Source organism: Arachis hypogaea, chromosome 3 (assembly GCF_003086295.3).
Source record: "Arachis hypogaea cultivar Tifrunner chromosome 3, arahy.Tifrunner.gnm2.J5K5, whole genome shotgun sequence".
In the NCBI taxonomy this organism is placed as follows: Eukaryota; Viridiplantae; Streptophyta; class Magnoliopsida; order Fabales; family Fabaceae; genus Arachis; species Arachis hypogaea.
This window is the reverse complement of record NC_092038.1, coordinates 3,856,989-3,877,504: the sequence shown is the minus strand read 5'-3', so window position 1 is coordinate 3,877,504 and position 20,516 is coordinate 3,856,989. Positions and strand designations below refer to the sequence as shown.

At 28.2% G+C, this 20,516-nt stretch overlaps 4 protein-coding genes and 1 non-coding gene across 7 annotated transcripts; 2 read left to right on the top strand and 3 right to left on the bottom strand.

The window, feature by feature from the left end:
- Nucleotides 1-51: 51 nt before the first annotated feature.
- On the top strand, nt 52-2,381 carry LOC112788880 (uncharacterized). 2 transcript variants are annotated; one of them, XM_025830544.2, is made up of 3 exons: nt 52-236; nt 805-1,439; nt 1,680-2,381. In XM_025830544.2, exons 1-3 carry the CDS (start codon nt 128-130, stop codon nt 1,893-1,895), a joined length of 960 nt encoding a protein of 319 aa, XP_025686329.1. In that variant the 5' UTR covers nt 52-127; the 3' UTR covers nt 1,896-2,381. The 2 variants fall into 2 exon arrangements, with proteins under 2 accessions (XP_025686329.1, XP_029151180.1); XM_029295347.2 differs by having other exon boundaries at nt 95-236; nt 805-1,325.
- Nucleotides 2,382-2,849: 468 nt separating this feature from the next.
- Nucleotides 2,850-4,194, bottom strand: LOC112788879 (uncharacterized). Its single transcript, XM_025830543.3, has 2 exons — nt 3,943-4,194; nt 2,850-3,733 (listed from the first exon to the last, which is right to left on the bottom strand). Exon 2 carries the CDS (start codon nt 3,714-3,716, stop codon nt 3,009-3,011), a length of 708 nt encoding a protein of 235 aa, XP_025686328.1. The 5' UTR covers nt 3,717-3,733; nt 3,943-4,194; the 3' UTR covers nt 2,850-3,008.
- A 2,094-nt stretch (nt 4,195-6,288) lies between these two features.
- LOC112788878 (calmodulin-like protein 3) lies at nt 6,289-7,473 on the bottom strand. The gene has a single exon (XM_025830542.3). The coding sequence runs from the start codon at nt 6,924-6,926 to the stop codon at nt 6,459-6,461; it is 468 nt and encodes a 155-aa protein (XP_025686327.1). The 5' UTR covers nt 6,927-7,473; the 3' UTR covers nt 6,289-6,458.
- A 227-nt stretch (nt 7,474-7,700) lies between these two features.
- LOC112788877 (uncharacterized) lies at nt 7,701-11,986 on the top strand. 2 transcript variants are annotated; one of them, XM_025830541.3, is made up of 6 exons: nt 7,701-8,522; nt 9,230-10,337; nt 10,727-10,761; nt 10,843-11,044; nt 11,160-11,262; nt 11,600-11,986. In XM_025830541.3, the coding sequence occupies exons 2-5, from the start codon at nt 9,318-9,320 to the stop codon at nt 11,160-11,162; spliced, it is 1,260 nt and encodes a 419-aa protein (XP_025686326.1). In that variant the 5' UTR covers nt 7,701-8,522; nt 9,230-9,317; the 3' UTR covers nt 11,163-11,262; nt 11,600-11,986. The 2 variants fall into 2 exon arrangements, with proteins under 2 accessions (XP_025686326.1, XP_072088335.1); XM_072232234.1 differs by having other exon boundaries at nt 8,273-10,337.
- TRNAS-GCU (transfer RNA serine (anticodon GCU)) lies at nt 7,716-7,797 on the bottom strand. The gene has a single exon. It is a non-coding gene; the product is annotated as a tRNA-Ser (tRNA).
- Nucleotides 11,987-20,516: the final 8,530 nt, after the last annotated feature.

Below are 20,516 nucleotides of genomic sequence, written 5' to 3'. Positions count from 1 at the left end.
ACGGCCCAGCGTACACTTCATTGAAAACGTGGCAACAAAGCAACGAGTCAATGTAAAAAAGTTGACTTTTATATTGTGGATTCTCCAATAGAAATAAGACACGTGGAGACACAATTAGGGTCCATATATGCCTCGCATTCCCCCAATTCTATTCCTTTTTTACTTCGCTGTGTTCACTTTGCAGCTCTTAACACAAGCGGTGTTACCTTCGGTTTTCTACGTTAATCTAATTCTGAGTAAGTTTTTTTTTTTTTTCCTTTTTTCTTAAAAAATTTCGTTTTTAGGGTGTAAAGTTTTTTTTTTTATGTTTATTTTGTTTATTGATTCTTGATGTGGAAATTCTGTTGATGATTTTGATGCCGATAGAATTTGAGGGTTTTCTCCCCCTTTTGTGGTTTGGGAATTTGGTATTGAGCTTTAAAGCAATCGAATCATTATTGTTTGGTGTTTTTAGAAAGGATTATTGAAAGGGTATGCGAAAGTCATGCTTTTGGTGCAGAGTGCTTGATCTATTTTGATTGTTTGTGGAGGAATGAATTAATTTGCAAATTTCTCGGTGTGATTTTCATGTTTCTCTTCTATTAGTCACTTCTCTGCTCTAGAACTTGTTTTAAACCAAATTGTGTTAATTTTTCCCTTATTGTTTGTAAGCTTTTTCTTAATATCAAGAAGAAAAAGAACAATCTTGGGGTTAGGGTTTTATTTCTTTACATGTTCATTCATTGTTTTTTATGCTATGCACTGTTCTGTAGAATCTTTCCTTGGCTCTGAAAATCTTATAGCATATATGTTATGTTCTTGCAGTGGAGGTTGAGATTGATGGCTCTAATAATGGGGAGGCAATAGAAAATGCTGCCATGGCTGATGATTGTAGCACCGATGAAGGAAACAACGCAGATGAAGCAAACAATGCTGATGAAGGGAACAACGCTGACGAAGGAAACAATGGTGATGATGGAAATAACATTGATGGACGTGCTATTGTGTCAGTTCAAAGCCAAGGTCAAGATGTGACTCAAGTTTCTGCTGGAGGGGCCATAACCCTAGCTGTTCCCGCACTTCCGGTCCCAATTGTTTCACCTGTTGAACCTTATGTGGGACAGGAGTTTGAGTCAGAAGCAGAGGCACATGCATTCTACAATGCATATGCCACGAGTGTTGGATTCATCGTACGTGTTAGTAAACTCTCTCGATCAAGGATCGATAATTCTGCTATTGGGCGGATTTTTGTCTGCAACAAAGAGGGATACAGGATGACTGACAAGCGTGAAAATGTTATACGGCAAAGGGCTGAGACAAGGGTTGGTTGCAAGGCAATGATAATGGTAAGGAAAGTAAAATCTGGTAGCTGGGTTGTTACACGTTTTGTAAAGGAACACACACATCCTCTTGCTGGTCCAGGAGGTGGCAGAAGGGATTTCATCTATGAACAGTATCCGGTCTGTTCTCCTTCTTCCATTGCTATGTATTACTAAATTAGTTATCTTCACAGTTACTTCATGCCAGATTGATTAGAAATGACAAATTGGATGGATCATGATGTCACTATTAAGCTAAATGTTGGAGATTAGCATCAGGCTATTTCAGAATGAAGTTTTTCAGGATAATATTGGTTCTTTTACATGTTTTCAGCTTATTTTCCCCCACTTACCTCTTTGTTTTCTGATACTATTTTCCAGGGTGAACGGGATAGAATTCGGGAATTAAATCAGCAGTTGACAGCAGAGAAAAAGAGGTCTGCCACCTACAAAAGACATCTTGAATTGATACTCGAGCACATTGACGAGTATAACGAGAGCCTATCGAAGAAAATACAGCACATAGTAGACAATGTAAAGGAGATGGAAAGCAAAGAAGAACAAAGTCAATTGAACTTTCAATTAGCCACCCTTTAAATAATTTCCCCCCGGATGAAACACAGAAACCAACCGTCAATTCAAAAATACTGCGATGCGAAGCATACAAAGTGCAATGTTAGTAGTATTCTGCTAATTGCTGACCCTAGGGTGTTTGCTCTCTGTTCCTTGCTTTAGATGTCTGGTGGGGTTCTCATGCAATGAAATTCATTGTATTGTTTTCTTAATTATGCTACGAATGAATGACACTTTTAATTGGTAGAAGAAGAAAGCCAATTACTGTCAATGCCTGGTTTCATCTGAGTTGATTCTTGTGGAGCTGTGCCAGAAATATGATATTATTACTCAAGAGAGGCATTCAAATGCCATGGTAGAGTTGAATTGTTCCATTTTTTTAATGAGTTTGTAAAACATGATCCAAGGCTTTGACTCTTGTGTCTAGTAATGATTAATCTATTTTGTATATATAATGAGACTTGTATGAGCATGTTGTGCTCCCAATCCATGTTCATGTTTTCTCCCTTAGCTCAGCTTCCATCAATTGATTTGCTCTAAACTGTTATGTATGATTTCCTTTGCTGCAACGAGTGAAGTAATCAATGAAAGTTCAACCTTCCATTGCTAACTGGATTTACTACTATTAAAAATGGTTAAGACATTAGAATGGATCTTATATAATCCTAATATTTGCTTTCTGAATTTTAGTTTCATTTTTCCTTTGGTGTTATCATGAGAATGAATTTGTTGATTATTTACATAATCGTTACTTCTATGTGTATTTTTTCACTATTTATTTTCTTACTCCCATGTCTTAAGGGAATCTTAGGATGTATTCAGCTTGTATTTTTATTTAGTACTGAAAATAAAAAACATTGAAAATGGTAATAGAAACTAAAAATACAAATAAAATATATTTTATCTTTCAAATAGATATACCAAAAAGTCACCACAAACTTCAGACACAAATTTTCCATAAAAAAAAATGCAGAAGTCATAGATTAAAATGTAGTTTAAATACAAAATAATGTCATATTCTTAGTTAGGTAATTCTTTGCATAAAAAAGGGTCAAAATCAGACCATAGGATATACGCCAAAACATTAGAAGAATGTAGAATTGAACTAAGAAGCAACTATATAATAAGTAGCAGAGCTCATGATATGGTGCATCCATTAGCATCACCATAATATGAGCATGGAAGAGGAGGGGGAGGAGGAGGAGGAGCCTGTTGCTGCGGCTGTGGTTGTGGTGGATAACGCTGTTGATGATGATAGTAACTATATTGATAAGGTGGTTGTTGTGGTCTACCATTACCCATTGGAGGAGGAACACATTCATTGTAGTCATTACAAAATCTTGCATATGTATTAATATATGCAGGCACAGGAAATGTTGTCCCTTGAAAATAACCACCACCACCACCACCATTATTGGTACCTAGCATTATTGGATTATTTTGAGGATAATGATGATAGCTTGCATTAGAAGCAACATGGTTGTTGGACCTTGAAGGAGCTCCATGATCACTAAATGGTGGAGGCAGAGGCAGAGGCAGATCGTCGTCACCAAAATCAGCCTCAGCAGAGCAATTATCATCAGAATCATCATCATCATGTTTCGCACTTGCCTTTGTGTGCTTGGATTTGGTGCTCTTTGTGTCATCAAGGATGCTTGAGTTCTTGGATTTTGTGCTCTTTGTGCTCTTTGTGTGTTCTAAGCAGGTGCAGCTTGGTTCAGTAGGTTGATCTTTAGGCTCCATATAAATCACTGCTCTTTTTCTTCCAACCTTTTTCACTGCTTTGATGAGTTTTGAAGAATCTGCCTCACCAAAAACTGTAATCAGTCCCTCTTCTCTGTTCATTTGGACATCAGTAACTCCTGCATAATTTAGCAATTCCAAAATGTTATGTGTACATATTCTTAAAAAATTTACACATCTTCAAAAAATTTTACTAATTCATGTCTTTACATATCCTTAGCTTTTAAGATCATCCATTATTTGATGGACTAATTAAATCATATGTCATTAGAAAAAGAAGTGCATAAAGCTATAAATCATAGTGTCATGTTTATATGTATATACATACCCTTAATTTTCTTAAGCTCTTTGTTCACCCTGGAAGGACAAGCTTCACAACATTGGAGATTCACTACTTTGAGAACAACACAAGTCTGTGAAGAAAAAATATAAAATAAAAATAAATAAAAGGTTAATGTATATATCTATCTAAATGGAATGTATGTAAAGAGAAAATTATGTAACATCAAAGAATTACCGGAGAAACGGGGTCATTGTTTTCCATTAGAGAAAAATCTCTGAAGCAATGATTGTAGCAATTGCTATGTAAATTGTTAGCATGAGTAGCAAATATATAATGGTGAATAATCTACCAAAAAAGGAGAAGGAAAAAGAAAAAAATATATATATCTTTGAATATATGAAATTGATTTGAACAAATATAATGCTTGATGTAAAATGTATAATATCTTTTTTAAATTAGAATGTATAATATTCTATTCTAATAATGAATATACAAAAAAGTACTAATTAATTATAGGAATATATAAATATCATTGATATCCATTAATGCTCGATACTTTCATTTACATTAAACATCTTTCGTAGACAAAACCTTTTATTCAATAAAAAAAAATTAGATATACAATAACTCAATAAGAATAATAATATATATTCCTGATTTTTCTTCCTACTTTTAAATAAAAAAATATTTAAATATATCTAATACTGTAAAAAAAACATACAATTTTTTTTATAAAATTGTTAAATAGAAAGAAAATGAAAAATATTGATTCAGTTTTTTTTCTCAATTTATAGGTATTTTTTATGAATTTTTTATATTGATGTAAATATTTGGGTATCCGTTCCTGCAAGATTTCAAATAAATTCAAGTTATATGAACTTTAATTTTATTTATCATATAAGAGCTTTCATTTTGTTTAATCAATTGGTGCTCTCTATCACACAATAGATTACATCTTTTTATATATTCTTAACATCCTGAATAGTATAAAATGAGACCAGAGGATATATATAGAAAATTAAAAATCAGAGTTGCCTAGTGAGTAATGTCCTTTAATTATAGTATATGTTTCTAATTAGTGGTTGAGCATGTTAATATAAAACCTTATCGAGGGATTCAAACATGATTTGACTTTACTTACTGAGCATATGTCCTTAATCACATGCTTAGTTTTATCAATTATCATATGTGTTCTTGCTGAAAATGTATGAATAGACATTATTTTATTATCAACAAAATTAATAACCCGTATTATATATATATATATATATATATATATATATATATATATATATATATATATATATATATACCCCTAAAATTTTTGGAATTTATTGATAATAAAAATAAATTTATAAACTAAGAGTACTGATTCGTTTAAAATTCAAATACATTTTAGATGGTAATTTTCTATTTCTTTTATATTGTAGAGCTAAAACTAAAAACAAAAATTCTTTTTTATGTTTTATCACGTTTTCAATAAAATTTTCTTATAAAAATACTTTAGCAATATTTTCAATAATGTAAATAAATGGTATTAGAATCGTTTCGATCCTCTTAGCTTTCATTATGTCAGCATTATATACATATAATTCGTATATATAGTTTATTTTTGATATAGAATAAAAAATATGATATATGATTATTGTGTACTTTAAATATTAATATTGATTTTAATTCTTTTAGTTTAATAATTATGTAGAATAACTTAAAATTTACATTGTTTAATTAGAGCTATATATTTGTTGAATTTTAAATTTGTGGACAATATAATTGAGTGTAATTAGCATTAGACCTAGAAATAAATTTAGAAAAAGAAAATAATTTTTCTAAAAGAAATATATGTACTAAAAAAAAGAAAGAGCATCAAAGGTCGTTATCTCATGATGAGTGTATTAATAAAGGGAAATTGAGATATTTTTAATTTTTACCTTTTCATTTTTTCAACCATATTTACTAACAAAATCTTATATTTGATATCAAACAAAACAATTTAATTAAAACAAAAATATTATTTATACATCAAAATTAATCACTAAAATTAGCTACTAATATATTTGTATATAATAAATATATTTATTATTTAATTTATTTTTAATATGTATTTAACTATTTATATTTTAATATATATTTTATACTAATAATTAATTTTAATTATTAATTTTGATATATGTACACGTAGCATAGTTAAGGAAAGATTAAAAATACCACAAATAAGTATAGATTATATCATATCATATCAAATCTCTTTCACATACAGTCACAACAAAAAAAAAATCTCTTTAACATACACACGTGTATAATATATATAACCTAAGATAACATAAAATTTATTATTTACAAGGGATGATGGGGTTTGAGTTTTGGAAACACAATTAATTACGACTTGAATTCTGAAAACCCAAATGTATGTATTTATGTGCATGCATGCCAATACAAAATTAAACTACATGCATTATATATAGAGTCTACAGAGAAATTAGAGAGAAAGAAGGTAGCAAAGAGAGATTAAGAGGCTAATTAATTATAATTAACGACGAAAATTGGAAAAGAAATTTAATTTAATCTGAACCAAGAGCACTGAATCCTCCTCCTTTCATCATCTGCTTGAATTCTTTGTAATCAACCATGCCGTCGCCGTCGCGGTCCACCTTCATTATCATCTTCCGGCACTCCTCCACCGTCCTCCCTTGCTTCAGCCCCAAGGAAGAAAGTACCGATCTAAGCTCCTCCACCGTGATGTAACCGTCTCCGTTCTGATCGAATACGTTGAAGGCTTCCTTCATGTCTTCCTCCTCGTCGCGCTCCTCGCGTTCGTCCATTATAGACATGTAGAGTTCGCCAAACTCTTCCATGTCCACCCAACCGTCTCCATTAACGTCGATTTTTTCGATCATTTGGTCAAGCTCTTTGTCCGGGATATAGATCCCAAGCTTTTCCAAAGAATCGTTGAGTTCCTTTTTCGAGATTCGGCCGTCTCCATTGCGGTCAAACATTTGAAAAACGCGCTGGAGTTCGGCCGAATCCATAATTTTATGAATGTTATTATTTTGTTACTTCCTAAAGGAGTAATTTGTCAAGTTGACGACGAAGGAGAGGAAGGAGGAAGACGGAGGAGGAGGCGACGGAGGAGGAGACCTAATTTGTTTTGGTACCAAATTGAAAGAGAGGATATGAATTGAGATTTTAGGAGGTTGTGAACTAAAAATAAAGAAGGAAAATAGGGAGCAAAATATTTGGCAATTGGCATTCAAGAAGATCACTACTAGGGATAGGGAATTTGAGGTGTTTATTCTTCGTTTCTTCTAAATTTGGGAAGGGTGATTTATTTGATGATATATTAGAGGAATTGAAAGAAACTACTAAATAACTACTTTATTGTATTTTGTCACGTCTCACGTATGCAATTATTCGTGGTGAATAAGAAACCAAAACTATATTTGTGGCTTAAATAAATAAATATTTTCGACAAGTTGACAACCATGGTACATGAACATAAACGTAAATAACCATGTTTTTTAAATATCTAATATATGTATTGATATTTAGAAACCATTATTATTCTAGATTAAGGGGCAAAGTAGTGGGATCAGAGTTATGGAGAGCTGCATTTTATTTTGAGTCACTTTTTAGTTTTTACTTTTACGCGTCTTTGGTTTCTTAATTGAAATTGGTTAGCATTTAAAGTTATTGGGACGTAACTTGAACACAACTTTTCTTCAAAGACGCGTTGATAGGTTGATGCACATTATAAATTGAGCTTTATATTTGTTAAAATTATTTTTTATTCGAAAGTATAAATTAATAGAAAAAATGAACGACGCCTGAGAGATTCGAACTCTCGCGGGGAAACCCCATGTACTTAGCAGGCACACGCCTTAACCACTCGGCCAAAGCGTCTGGTTGTTACTTGATACTTAAGGCATTTTCAAATTCTAAATTCTAGAATCTGAAGAAACATTTTCTTATTTTTTCTTTACCTTTTTCTAACAATAAACCCTTCTGTTAATTGAAAATGAAAAAGGAAATTGTTTAAGCAAATTATACTTAAAAGCATTTCTGGACATTTTGATTTATTTATGACGGGGAAATTTCTAGATACCAAAACGGGATAAGGTAGCTGGTGTTCGAAATTCAAACATTTGAAGAGCAGAAGCAGAATGCATTATCCAACTCCAAATTCCCAAAAAAAGAGTAAAAGACAAAAAGTGGAACACAATTCGTTTTGCATGGGAACACGCTTGACTTGGGAAACTACGTAGCCTTATCCATTCGTTTCATGCGTACCCTTGACCTGTGACACGTGTCCCGTTGCCAGAGCCGTACCCATCGTAAAGCCATGCTGCTTTCAGTAGGTCTGTCCGCACAGGAACGCAACCATTCAAACTCAGAAACGCCCCAAAATACACCATTATTTACGAAAGTACCACTACTACCCTCTCAGATTTGAACTTGGAACCTTCTTCGGCTCCTTCGCTCCATTCCTTGCGTCAACTCTCTCTCTCTCTCTCTCTCTCTCCCTAAGCTAAGCTTGAAGATCCTAAAGCTCCTCAATTTTTTTCCGCTTTCTTCCTTATTTTATGTTGCTGTTTTCTGCTCACATTTTCAGTAAGGTTTCCAATCAGGTATTGCTTCTCGTTGCTGCATTTTTTTGTTCTATGCTTTTGTTGTTTTCAGATTTCGTAAGATAGATTTGAACACACGGTGTTCTTATGTTTTCATTTCTCTTCTTTAAGAGGAAAATCTGATTTGGCAGGTGTACTTGGATGTATCTTAGTTTTTACTTTTTCGTAGTAACAATTTAAGACACAGTAAAAAACAGAACTGGAAAAAAAAGGGGGGAATTTGCAATTGCAGTGTGTTAGTGTTCTAGGAGCTATGTCAATGTCTATAACGTGTTTGTGTGTATGTTGCTGCTGTGTTGTGATAATGTTAGTAGGAATTATTGGCTATCGTAAGTATGAGATGGGGTTGTTAGGACCGGGAAAGGGTATAATGAATTACGAGTGAATTTGAAGGTTCGGTGAGGGTGACAAGTTTCCTAGAATTCCTTTAGAGCATTTGAAGGGATGGTAGATTTATTGCAATTACAATGTATGAATTATACAGCAGGACAGTCTTATGAGATGACAGTCTTTTAGTCTTATTTAATTTTGTACTTAACCGTTTGGAAGCTGAAAATCATGCTTGAGTTTAGGATGAATATAGATTGCATATTTTCCCATTTCAGGGTGGATGATGTGGTAGAGTTGTGTCATCTTTAATTGCATTTTATATTTTCTTTGTACAATCCTTTGGAGCATCTCTTATGTAATCATTTTAGCAAATGCAGGAGGAAGTTTTGCTATAGAATATATCAAACATCTCTGCAGAATAGTAATATATAGCTAGGGAAAAGATTTGATTTTCGCCCAGGTAAAATGGGAGAGAGCTTAGTGCAGAACTTTCATCAAAACAATCGTGGAACTGTAGAAGCAGGTGCACCTTATGTAGACAAAGATTTTGCTTCTTTAATAAAAGAAGCTACTGAAGTTACTCCCTCTTCTTTTGAGTTCTGTGTTTGGTCAGACAAGGGAATTAATCTTCACGTTGATTTAAATTCATCCCCATCAGATTGGACTAACAGATTTCGAAATGAGGTACAAGTACGTGAGACTATGTACGGAAACAAGTCCTGGAGTCTCCGGCAGGATCTTGCTTGCTTAGGAGGGAGCGCTACACAAGAAAGATGTTCCTTGTGGGATGCAAATCCTGTCCAAATTGATGCTCATAATGGACTGGCTAAATCTTCCTCAAGCTTGAAATTCACAAAAGATAGTGTTGTAAAGTTAGACCAACGGAATGAAGTTAAAAGCCCATTAATATCGGATTCAGTAACTCCATGCAGCATGAATGTGAAAGCAGCAGCTAATTCAAAGGAGGTAAATCAATGCTCTGCCTTAGCTGAACCAGATGTTAATGTAGTAAATAACTTAATGCAAGATCAGTCCACTCTCTCAGCTGAAGAAAGTTATGGTGTACCTAGCAATTTTATTTTTGGTGCTGAATCTTGTGCTAAAGATGCGTCTAAGGCCTTCTTTTATTCGGATGCTACTGGTACTCCTTTCAAGTCACTTTGTGATTCTGTTGGCAACTCACTGTCAGATCTGGGGACACTGGCATATCAATCTTCAAAGCCTGACGATGAATGTTTTCAAGATTGTGATCTGCTAAATGATTCTTGCTGTGTGAACCCAGGGGTGGTGTGTCCAGGTGCTTCATTAAGCAGTTCTATGGAGCTACAAATTTCAGAAGCTGCAAGTTGTCATAAATATCCTTCAGTTTCACTCTGTGAAAATGATGGATCCCTGGATTTAAGTGAACCAAAGAATACTTCAGATACAGAACAATGTGGCCCAGCTATTGATGGGAACAATTTCGCAGCACTAACTGAAGAATGGGTATAGTGCTTTCTCTAGCCTTCATGGGAGGGTGTGTATTCTCGTATGATTTTCTTTTTTTGGGGTCGATATGGTATATTAGGTTTGTTGTGGCTGGATTAGTTCAACTTAGGAATTCTTTCTTTTGGTATTACCACATAAAATATATTTTGATGGCTATTGTGCTGTAGCTAATTAGCTTTAATAAAAATTTCCATGTTTGCTCGATGTTCTGCCTAGGATTATAATTATTTGCACAGAAATACACCTTTAACAAGGTATCTGCCAAAATATGAATTTACTTGTATTGGAAACCTAGACAGTTTTGATGATCCTTTACAAGCTTCTTGACTTGTTTTTGAGTGTGTATTACTTATGTGTAGTATGATAAATAACCATTGTGTTTGCAGGTGGGGATGAGTGTGGATGGCAGGGAGAGTTCAGAGTAATTACTCTTCTTTCTGAAACTTTTTTGGTGCTTTTAAAAGCTTTCATGCAATTGAGCATATTGATACTGTGCTTTCAGATGCTCCCAGTTAGATGATCGAGTTCAGAAATCTGGCCAAGGTTATGATGATCAGGGTTCTAAAATGAAGCTTTGCAAAAAGAGAAAACGTGACTCTGAAATTCAAGCCTCAAGTGGCACACCTGTTACAAGAATTTTAAGGAGCATGAAGAATACTGTTGCAAGAATCCTGCCTAGAAGATCCATGCGACGAATGTCGAAGGTTCTTTGACATTCTTCTGACTGTAAATATACTTGCATGGCAAAAAGAAAATGGATTTACGTGTACGAGTTGATGATTACATTCTTATGCTTTCTGTTTTTTTTTTCGTATCCAGTGAATTCCTGAAGTGCTTTGGGTGCCACTTGGAGGCATTAGTTACAGATCTTCCAATGAAATTATCATCCACGGTTTGAAAGTGGATGAATGAAATTTAGTAGGTAAGAGCATCCTCTTATTCTCCTATATTCTAGTTTCATGAAATTGAATATTGGATAAATCAAAATTTTACTGTCTCTTGAATCACAATCAATTACTTTACTTGTTTTGTCTTCTAAATCAATAACTTGGTAAAGAATCACTTTAAAAGTGGTCTTAGATGTGATAAATCTTTTGAAGCATATCAGAAATTAGAAATAAGCAAAAATCTTCAATGCCAATAATTTCTTTCTGCTTCTCTACATCAAGATTATCTTCTGAGGCCATCTAGCTCTAATAAGTAAAGTTACATCAATTGAAATGTAAGATTATGCTATTAATGATGTTAATTGGCTGCAGGTTGCTTCATTCTTTTGGAAGAGTTAGAAACTTAGAATCACAGAAAAATAAGAATGCGAGGTAGCTATTTTGGGTAAATTCCAATTAAACAGTTAGAAAGTGAGCCATATAGGTCTTTCTATTTTTGGTATTTAGAAAAACAACTATTGCATCTTTTTTAATGTTTTTCCTTTGTGACACTATTGCTTGTTGTATATTTATATGTATCTGATTATTCATCATTGGACTTGCCAAGCTTTGATCTGGCATATTTAATTTTGTGAACACATGCAGGATAGGATTGTCTTTTTACCTATAGTTTGGATGCAGTTGTCCGTAGTTGCAGCTATTACATGTATATCTTTCTTCTCTGTTCTTGTGGAAAGTGCACCCTTCTTATCTTTTAAATATGTTCTTGTTAAACAGCTTATATGTAGTTATGTTGCTGAGCATATAAGACCCATGCATTTTTATTCTTCATCTTGATTATATAACTTTGATTTTGATCTAATCTTAGAGTGAATTTGGAATGAGGATAAAAAGAAGGGGGAAAAAATTAATTAAATTATGGAAAAAAATTATGTGTAAAATAAGTTACCTGGATGAACTAGCACAACTCACCAAATCATCAATATAATTGAACTTGCACAAGAAAGAAAGAACATGTGATTTTGTGGATCATCACGTGAATATCACGAGATTTAGTGGCAACTTTATTGCATAATCCATTATCTCATTTTTTTTAGTTTGTGTTGACTATAAAAAATAAATAAACTCTTTGAGACAGCGCTCATCAAAAATTAATTTTTATGCGAATTGTCGGAAAGACCATATTATTGAAATCTGATTATTCATTTTAATGATACAGCAAATCTATGACGGTGGAATATGGATATTATGGGTGTTTATGGGTCGGGTGAAATTGGATTTGATGTGATTTAGACCTAATTTAAAATATATATCGGATTTGATGTGATTTAGATTCGGCTCAAAATATATACTGAGCCTATTTGTTAGACTTGAATCTGGCCCTAGAGCCGATGAAACTTATACATTTTCGGGTCACGATTATGCTGGGTAAAAATCGGACCGTTAATATTACCTTTTTGTAAGTTAGCATGTAAAAATATCTAAATTTCCAAGATTCTAAATATTATTTGACATGGTAAAATTCACATAGAAAAATATAACAAGAACCAACCTTTTCTTAAAATTAAAGTATAACTAAAATCAATACTAATATTATTTAATAACACCAAATATTTAAATCAATACAAATAATATAATATTATGCTTAGTCTAAAGTCTTATGTATTTTAAACATAAAACATTAACTTATAATCTTATAATGATTAATAACACAAATATTAAGATTTACAATACTTAAATTCCACATAAGAATAGCCATCATTTATCACTAATAACACAAAATATTAATTGTGTATAATGACCGGGTCACCGGATCGAGTTCGAAATTCAGATGACCCGAGCTATGGCCCTGATTCGACCCGAAATAATAACATAATCTATTTTTTAGACCCTTACCTGACCCTAGACCTAATAAAATCACACCAAATTAGTCCCTAAAAAATTTGGGATCGGACCAAATCTTCGAGTTGAGCCGGACCATAAACACTCCTAATGAATATTGATAGTATTAATTAATTAATGGCCACCAACCATCCAATGATGCAGACATGATAATTTAAGCTTGAGGATTAGGTAGCCCAATTTGCAAGTTTAACTGGTTAACGTCCCCACCAAGTTTGAATAGTGATTTTCCTTAATTAGTGTCTCAATTTAAGGGCGCAACCTGAAGTTTGTAAACTGTTCAGATAAGTGGGTCTTTTATCAGTCTTTGATAAAAGACACAAAACACAATTGAAATCTTATTGTGAAGGGTTTTACTATAGATCTGCATTAGGGGGTTCCAATTGTGTGTAAAACATGTTAATTAGTAATTTTTCGAGTTAAATTTTTATACATAGTCATTATAAATTAATATTTTTGTATACAAAAATTCAGATTTTCTAACAAATATGCTAAGAGTAAATAATTAATATTGTTCAAATTTTTAAATTATTTTTGTTCTATAAAAAAAAGTTTTACTTTTGTATTTTTAAGGGAATTTGTTAACAAAATTCAAAAGAAATTTAGATTAACATTACAATGTATAGGGGTGCATATGACTCATCTGTGCCAAACATCTGCTCTGGATTTAAATATTTTGGGAGCTAATTTAGCATGATTGTATTTGGTTTAAGATCGGGTAAAGATCTCAAAAATAGTCCAAGTCATTATTTAGGGTCGAATTCAAGTCAAAGCAAACTCGACTTCATTCGATCCATGTATATCCTAAAAAGACTAATATATATATGTTTTAAATTAATTCTAATATTATGTTACATTAATTATAAGTTTATTATTTTGTTTTTAGTCACACTTTATTGAATTAGAAAATAAATCAAAGAAACATGAAATTAGAATTTATAGGGAAATTCAAGTTCAAATATAAATATCAACTTTACGGTAACAAATATGTTTTTTTCTTCTTTATAAATAAGTGCATCATAATTATTTAACATAAAGTTTATTGAAATCCAAACTTTACCGGTCTAAACCTGGTTTTAGTGTGATCCGAAAACAATGTATTTTCATCGAATTTAGAGTCGAATAAGAATCTCAAAAATAAATCTAATAACAAGTATAATTACCCGTGCCATGCACGTGATAAGATTGAAATTATAATTTTAAATTATTTTTTTAATTAATTTAAACTATAATAATTTGATTAATAAAAAAGTAACATGTTATGTATTGTTTGTCTTTTTTTTAATTTAGTATTAATTGGATTAACTTTAAAATAGTTATTAATCGGTTTTAATAATCTACTTTCTTCAATAAATCAGACATATATATTGAATATGATCATAAATAATATAGTAATAGTTAAATCCACCAATAAATATATTGGTAATTATCACACTAAAACAAATTAAATATAAAGGCTATTAGCACTTATAAATCTATAAAATCGCATTGTCTTTGATTTGCGCGTGCAAGGAATTGCTTATCAAATAAACTTAAAATATGAACAAAAAATATTTATAAATTGGACCTAGCATCACTTGAAAGAATAATGAAAAATAATCAACTTACCTTATCACATATATATATATATATATATATATATATATATATATATATATATATATATTACGGTAGTTTTCTTAATATATATACATCTACATAAATAATTCTATACATATACATAAATAAAAAAATATATGAATTATATTTTATTAAACTCTGTGCTATTGGTTATTAAAAACATTAAAATATGAACAAAAATATTTATAAAATAAACATAACATCACTTAAAAGAATCATGAAAAATGATAAACTTACCTTCATGAGAACCATTTCTATGTAAGTCTTCCTGTTCTTGTTAAATTTAGATAGAACTTTCCATAACCTTATATATTTATTTTGTTAAATAATTCTATATATATGTAATATATATATATTACGGTAGTTTTTCTTAATATATACATATACATGAATAATTCTATACATATACATAAATAAAAAAATATGTGAATTATATTTTGTTAAACTCTATGTTAACGGTTATTAAAAACATCTAAATCACATTAATTATTTTTTGTTATAATTATTTTATTTTATATATATGATTATTTTTTATTCTACAATCGTGCAATACTTTTTTATTTTTTATATCTATATATATTCCTCAATTCCGACTCCATTCATATGCATATTAATAATTTTTTTTCTAATGGTGATAATTTTAATTTTTCATTTTCCTTTTTTTTCACGTATCTTTCTTTTTTTTGAAATAGTGATGTTTTAATATTTTTTTTCTTTTTTTTAAATATATTTTTTTAATAATTACATTACTAATCTGAAATATAAAATGAAAAAATGATATATATATCTAAAAAATAAAATAAACTTAAAAATTAGAAAAAAAATTATATTATAAAATATAAAAATAATACATTCAAAAAGAATATAGTCGTAATTTATAAATTGAGTCAACAATTTAAATTTCTCTAAAACTAATTTAATCAAATACCAATATTAGAAATAAATTACTTCAATAATATTAATCTATTCTAGTCCTTAGACATATATAGATTATAGTTATTCTCGCAATGACAACGAACTGAAACAACGTCGTAAGTTCGAACCTTTATAATTCGTGCAAATTCATACCATTCCTTTGTTCTTTGAAAACCTTCTGTATCCTGATAGAGTTAAATCGAAATTCCTTCTATGGACAAAGAGTTACGGAGATGGCTTTGATGTGTTGGAGACTAAAATTCGGAAGTCACTATTTATATTTGAGTGTGACACCCATTAAATCCGAAAGACCAAATAAAATGATATCTCTGATTTTATTCTCATTTAATTCTAAATCAAAAGTAATAATAACTTATTTAATTCAGCATTTATGATAACAAATGAGATGAACATTATATAAGTCATTTAATGTAAAATAACTTAATTTACGATTATAATTAATTTATGTATTGCCTATAAATAGATTAGGAAATAATAATTTTGTAACAAAATAATCATTCAATTTGAATTACAATTAATTGATTGATAAAAATTATAATAAATTGTATGATATTTAAATAATTAATCAAATCAATTAGTTGATATAATTAATTTATTATAATAAAATAAATTTAATGAGTTAAAAGAAATAAATCGAAAAATATCATTAGAAACATGTTACGACAATTTTATCATTAAGTGTATAAATTTAAATTTTACATAATAGAATAGATATTTACAGATTATTATATTAAACACAGGCTAAAAAAAACACTAAACAAAATAAAAGCATCAATGATAAAATATAATCTAAAAAATTACTTAAATTAAAAAAGAACCTGTGATAAATTATAATAAATCTATATATGAGAAGTAAAAATAAAATAAACAATTAAAAATAAAGTAAAAAGAGTAATTAAAAAAAGTAAAAAAGATAGAAAAGATAATGTGTCGAGTAGATAAAAATGTATTGTAATAAAAGATTAATATAATTAATTAATACAAAGAATGAAAGAGAAAAATCAAAATACGATCTTATTAAAAAAATTTCAAAAAAATATTTTAAAAAGAATCTATTAATCAACTTTTATAAAAATATTACAAAAAATTTAAATTATCTTTAAATAAAATAATAATACCCTTAAGAATTATTAATCAAAATAAATAAAAAAAGAATTAATATAAATCAAAATCATAGAAAAATATTAGCAAAATCAAGATAAAAAGCAAAAATAAAAAATTACAAATATTTTATCTCAAGTACAAAATAAAGAGGGAGAAAAGAGATACATAAAATAATAAGATAATACTTTGAATTAATTGAGTTCATTTATTTCATTGATTTATATATTATTTATTAAATAATTTAATATTTATCTTGATCATATTAAATAATAAATTAGTTATAATTAATTTGATTTAATGAATCAAACAAAATTTAAAATAATTTGATATTTACTCTAATTAAATTAAATATTCAAAGTTATGATTAATGTAATTTAATGAATCAAATAAAATATTAAATGATGAAATATTTATTCTAATCAAATAAAATTACATAATTGATTAGTTATAATTAATACAATTATATTGAATAAATCAAACACATTAAATTGAAAAATAATTTAGTTAATTTGTGTCTTAAAGACACATTTTAAAAATATTTATTTTTCAACAACTTTTATAAAATATTTTTTATAATATTTTTAATTTATGGTCTAAAGACACAGTTATAATAATTCAATAAAAAGTACTTAATTAGTTGATATAAATAATTAATATAATTTACTTAGATAAATAAATTAAAAGAAATAAATGTGAACGGAAGAGATAAAGAGAGAATAAAATTATAAAAATATATATTCATTAAAAAACAATAAAAAAAGTCTCTTTTAATTTTTTATTTATTAATTATTAATTTATCATAATTAATTTCATAACATTCATTACACATTATTCATCTTATAAATTAATACAATCAATTTATTGATATCAATTATCGATAATTCATTATAATTGATATAACTCGTTTCATTATACTTTTTAAATAAATAATTAAAAATACAAGTCTCAATTTTTTGTTAAAGTCCAATAAAATAAAATATATAAATTGAGTAGATATAAATCTGAAAATTATAAATTTTATTAACAATTTAAATAAATTAGTATCATAAAATTAAATTTAATGTCTATTTTAAAAATAATTACTGACATTTTATTCTTTTAATTATTAATAATTTAAATAAAATAATACCCTATAACTAACTTATTTTATTATTTATGTTAAGTAATTACTAACATAGTTGTTAGTAATACCCAAGTGTATATTATCAATATAATTTTATCATAGGTATTTCAATCTTATCGTCATTGTAATTTTGTTCCGTCTTACTTTTTTTAATTGTTATTATGTTAATGTTAAATAATATTAAAAAAATTTAAAAATAAAAATAGTAATGACACCTTGAATAATTAATTCAATAGAATTAAATTTAAACAAATAAGATGATTCAATCAATTATATAAATAATAGCATACTTATAAATATTAATATTAAAAATAGTCTCACTAATGTAAATGATCAATTCAATAATTATAAAAAAATAATTAATTACATAATTGCATAATTTTCAAGATCCTATATAGTTGAATCTAACGGACTAATAAAATATATATATATATATATATATATATATATATGATAATGTCCTAATATTTTAGCATACTTTAAATCATATTATAAATTTATATATCATATTATAATTTTAAGTCAACTCCTTAAATACATTATAACATAAACCATCTAAAAAGATACATCAAATTAATGAATATCACATGGGTCACAACATACACTCTAAACTATCACAATATTTTAAATAAAAAGAACATCAATACAGAGAAATCAATGAATATATATAACTAAAATAAAAAGCAACAAAGAGACATACAAAAAATAAAATAAAATAAAGAGAATCAATAAAAATATTAACATATAAACTACATACACAAACAATATATATATATATATATATATATATATATATATATATTAATTGTGAATTACAAAAGAAAGACAATATATATAAATTGAAGATAAAATAAAATATTATAAAATAAAATTATAGTAAAATTATTTAAAAAAACATAAAAATGACACATTTTTTTATTAATCAGAAGTTAAAAGAAAAAAAAAATATACACCTAATAATAAGTAATAACATAAATCTAATAATGATTTAAGACTAAATTTAGATCAAAACAAATTCAATTTCACTCGCATTATGTACCCTCCTAACAATGTAGATGTCAATATAAAATTTTATCATTGATAATTAAGAGACATTAAATTTAGTTTTAATTGCGGTCCCTTTTCTTTTTCTTTTTCTTTTTGCAGTGATTTGTCATTTATGGGCAGTTTATAATTCCCTAATCCCTAGTTTTGGACGCGCCATGCCCTAACTAACTCATTATTTCATTGTCATGGTACCTACCTTGGCTTAATTTATCTTTTTTCTTAAAAAAAAAAACAGTGTAAAATGTAGTATTAAAGAAGAAATAATTTTACCAATAAATAATGAAAAAATACCAAAAAGAAACAAAAAAAAAAGAAGAAATATTGTAAGTGTAAGTCAGTCTTTATGAGTTATAGAAAGTAATTTACAATAACATTATTACCTCTAAGCTAAAGTTTAATAGCATCCATTAAGGGCATAAAAAGGACATGCTCAGAGAAGATTCATTAACCAGTCCATACACCAAAGCAAAAAGAGTGGAGGAAAAAAAAAGCAGGAAATGAATGAAAAAATAAGTGATGATACACTTGTCACTTGGTGAGAGTGGAGATGGTAACCATAGAGGGAGCCGGTACATGAAAGAATTTAAATGTAGTAGGGACACATATCAAATACGTTGAGTCTTGAGGTGTGAGGTTTGGTATATATTATTGTACCAAGCTAAACCCACATAGAAACTACTTTAATAAAAACATTAAAAATATCTTTTTTTTTTAAATGTTTATATGTATCATATTATTATTATATATCTTTATTAAATCGATTAATAATTTATATTTTAATAAATTAGAATAAAATGAGTTTATTATAACAACAATAATAAACCTAAATATCTGCATTATAATTATTAGACTTGGTTTAATTCGATCAAATTACATAATTTAAATCGAAATATCTTTAAATTTTTTTATAAAATGATAAATATATTCCTGACTTTTTATTTTACGGACATTTAAATTCTTGAAAATTTAAAAATATAATTAGATCCCTAAAAAAATTAGATTTATTGTTATTGTTGTAAAAAAATCGATTTTATTCTAATTTGTTAAGAAATTAAAAAATAACCAGTTCAATAATAATACGATACATCAACGTCTTTACAAAAAGACATTTTACACATCTTTATAGAAATATTCCCAACCCACATATATATTCTGTTATTTTTTTTATTAATATAGTGAAATATCAATACATTATATTCAGATATTTAAATTTTAAAATAACTTGATACAGAAAAAATAAAATAAAATAAAAGATTGTATGTGCTATTATATATATATATATTTGACACCAAAAAAATTATTTATTTAATTTTTTATGAATTTAATTTTGATATGTTAATAATATAAAAAAATTTCATGGTTATTCAATAAGATTTATATGTTTAAATGATTGATTTTTGAAGTATTGAATTTGATTTTTTTTATTTTTGGTGATACGATAATATATTATTTGTTATCTGTCTAAAATTCTTTTATACAATAAGAAAATAAAAAATTCTATTTGTAATTATTATTTTTAACTGAAATTTTATTTTTTTCAATGATTTTAGTTTTATA

Coding starts and splice junctions, on each gene's coding strand:
- LOC112788880 (XM_025830544.2), top strand. CDS start 128: ATGCCTCGCATTCCCCCAATTCTATTCCTTTTTTACTTCGCTGTGTTC. Junction 237..804: donor CTACGTTAATCTAATTCTGA/GTAAGTTTTTTT, acceptor ATGTTCTTGCAG/TGGAGGTTGAGATTGATGGC. Junction 1,440..1,679: donor TCATCTATGAACAGTATCCG/GTCTGTTCTCCT, acceptor ACTATTTTCCAG/GGTGAACGGGATAGAATTCG.
- LOC112788879 (XM_025830543.3), bottom strand. CDS start 3,716: ATGAACAGAGAAGAGGGACTGATTACAGTTTTTGGTGAGGCAGATTCT.
- LOC112788878 (XM_025830542.3), bottom strand. CDS start 6,926: ATGGATTCGGCCGAACTCCAGCGCGTTTTTCAAATGTTTGACCGCAAT.
- LOC112788877 (XM_025830541.3), top strand. CDS start 9,318: ATGGGAGAGAGCTTAGTGCAGAACTTTCATCAAAACAATCGTGGAACT. Junction 10,338..10,726: donor CAGCACTAACTGAAGAATGG/GTATAGTGCTTT, acceptor TTGTGTTTGCAG/GTGGGGATGAGTGTGGATGG. Junction 10,762..10,842: donor GATGGCAGGGAGAGTTCAGA/GTAATTACTCTT, acceptor CTGTGCTTTCAG/ATGCTCCCAGTTAGATGATC.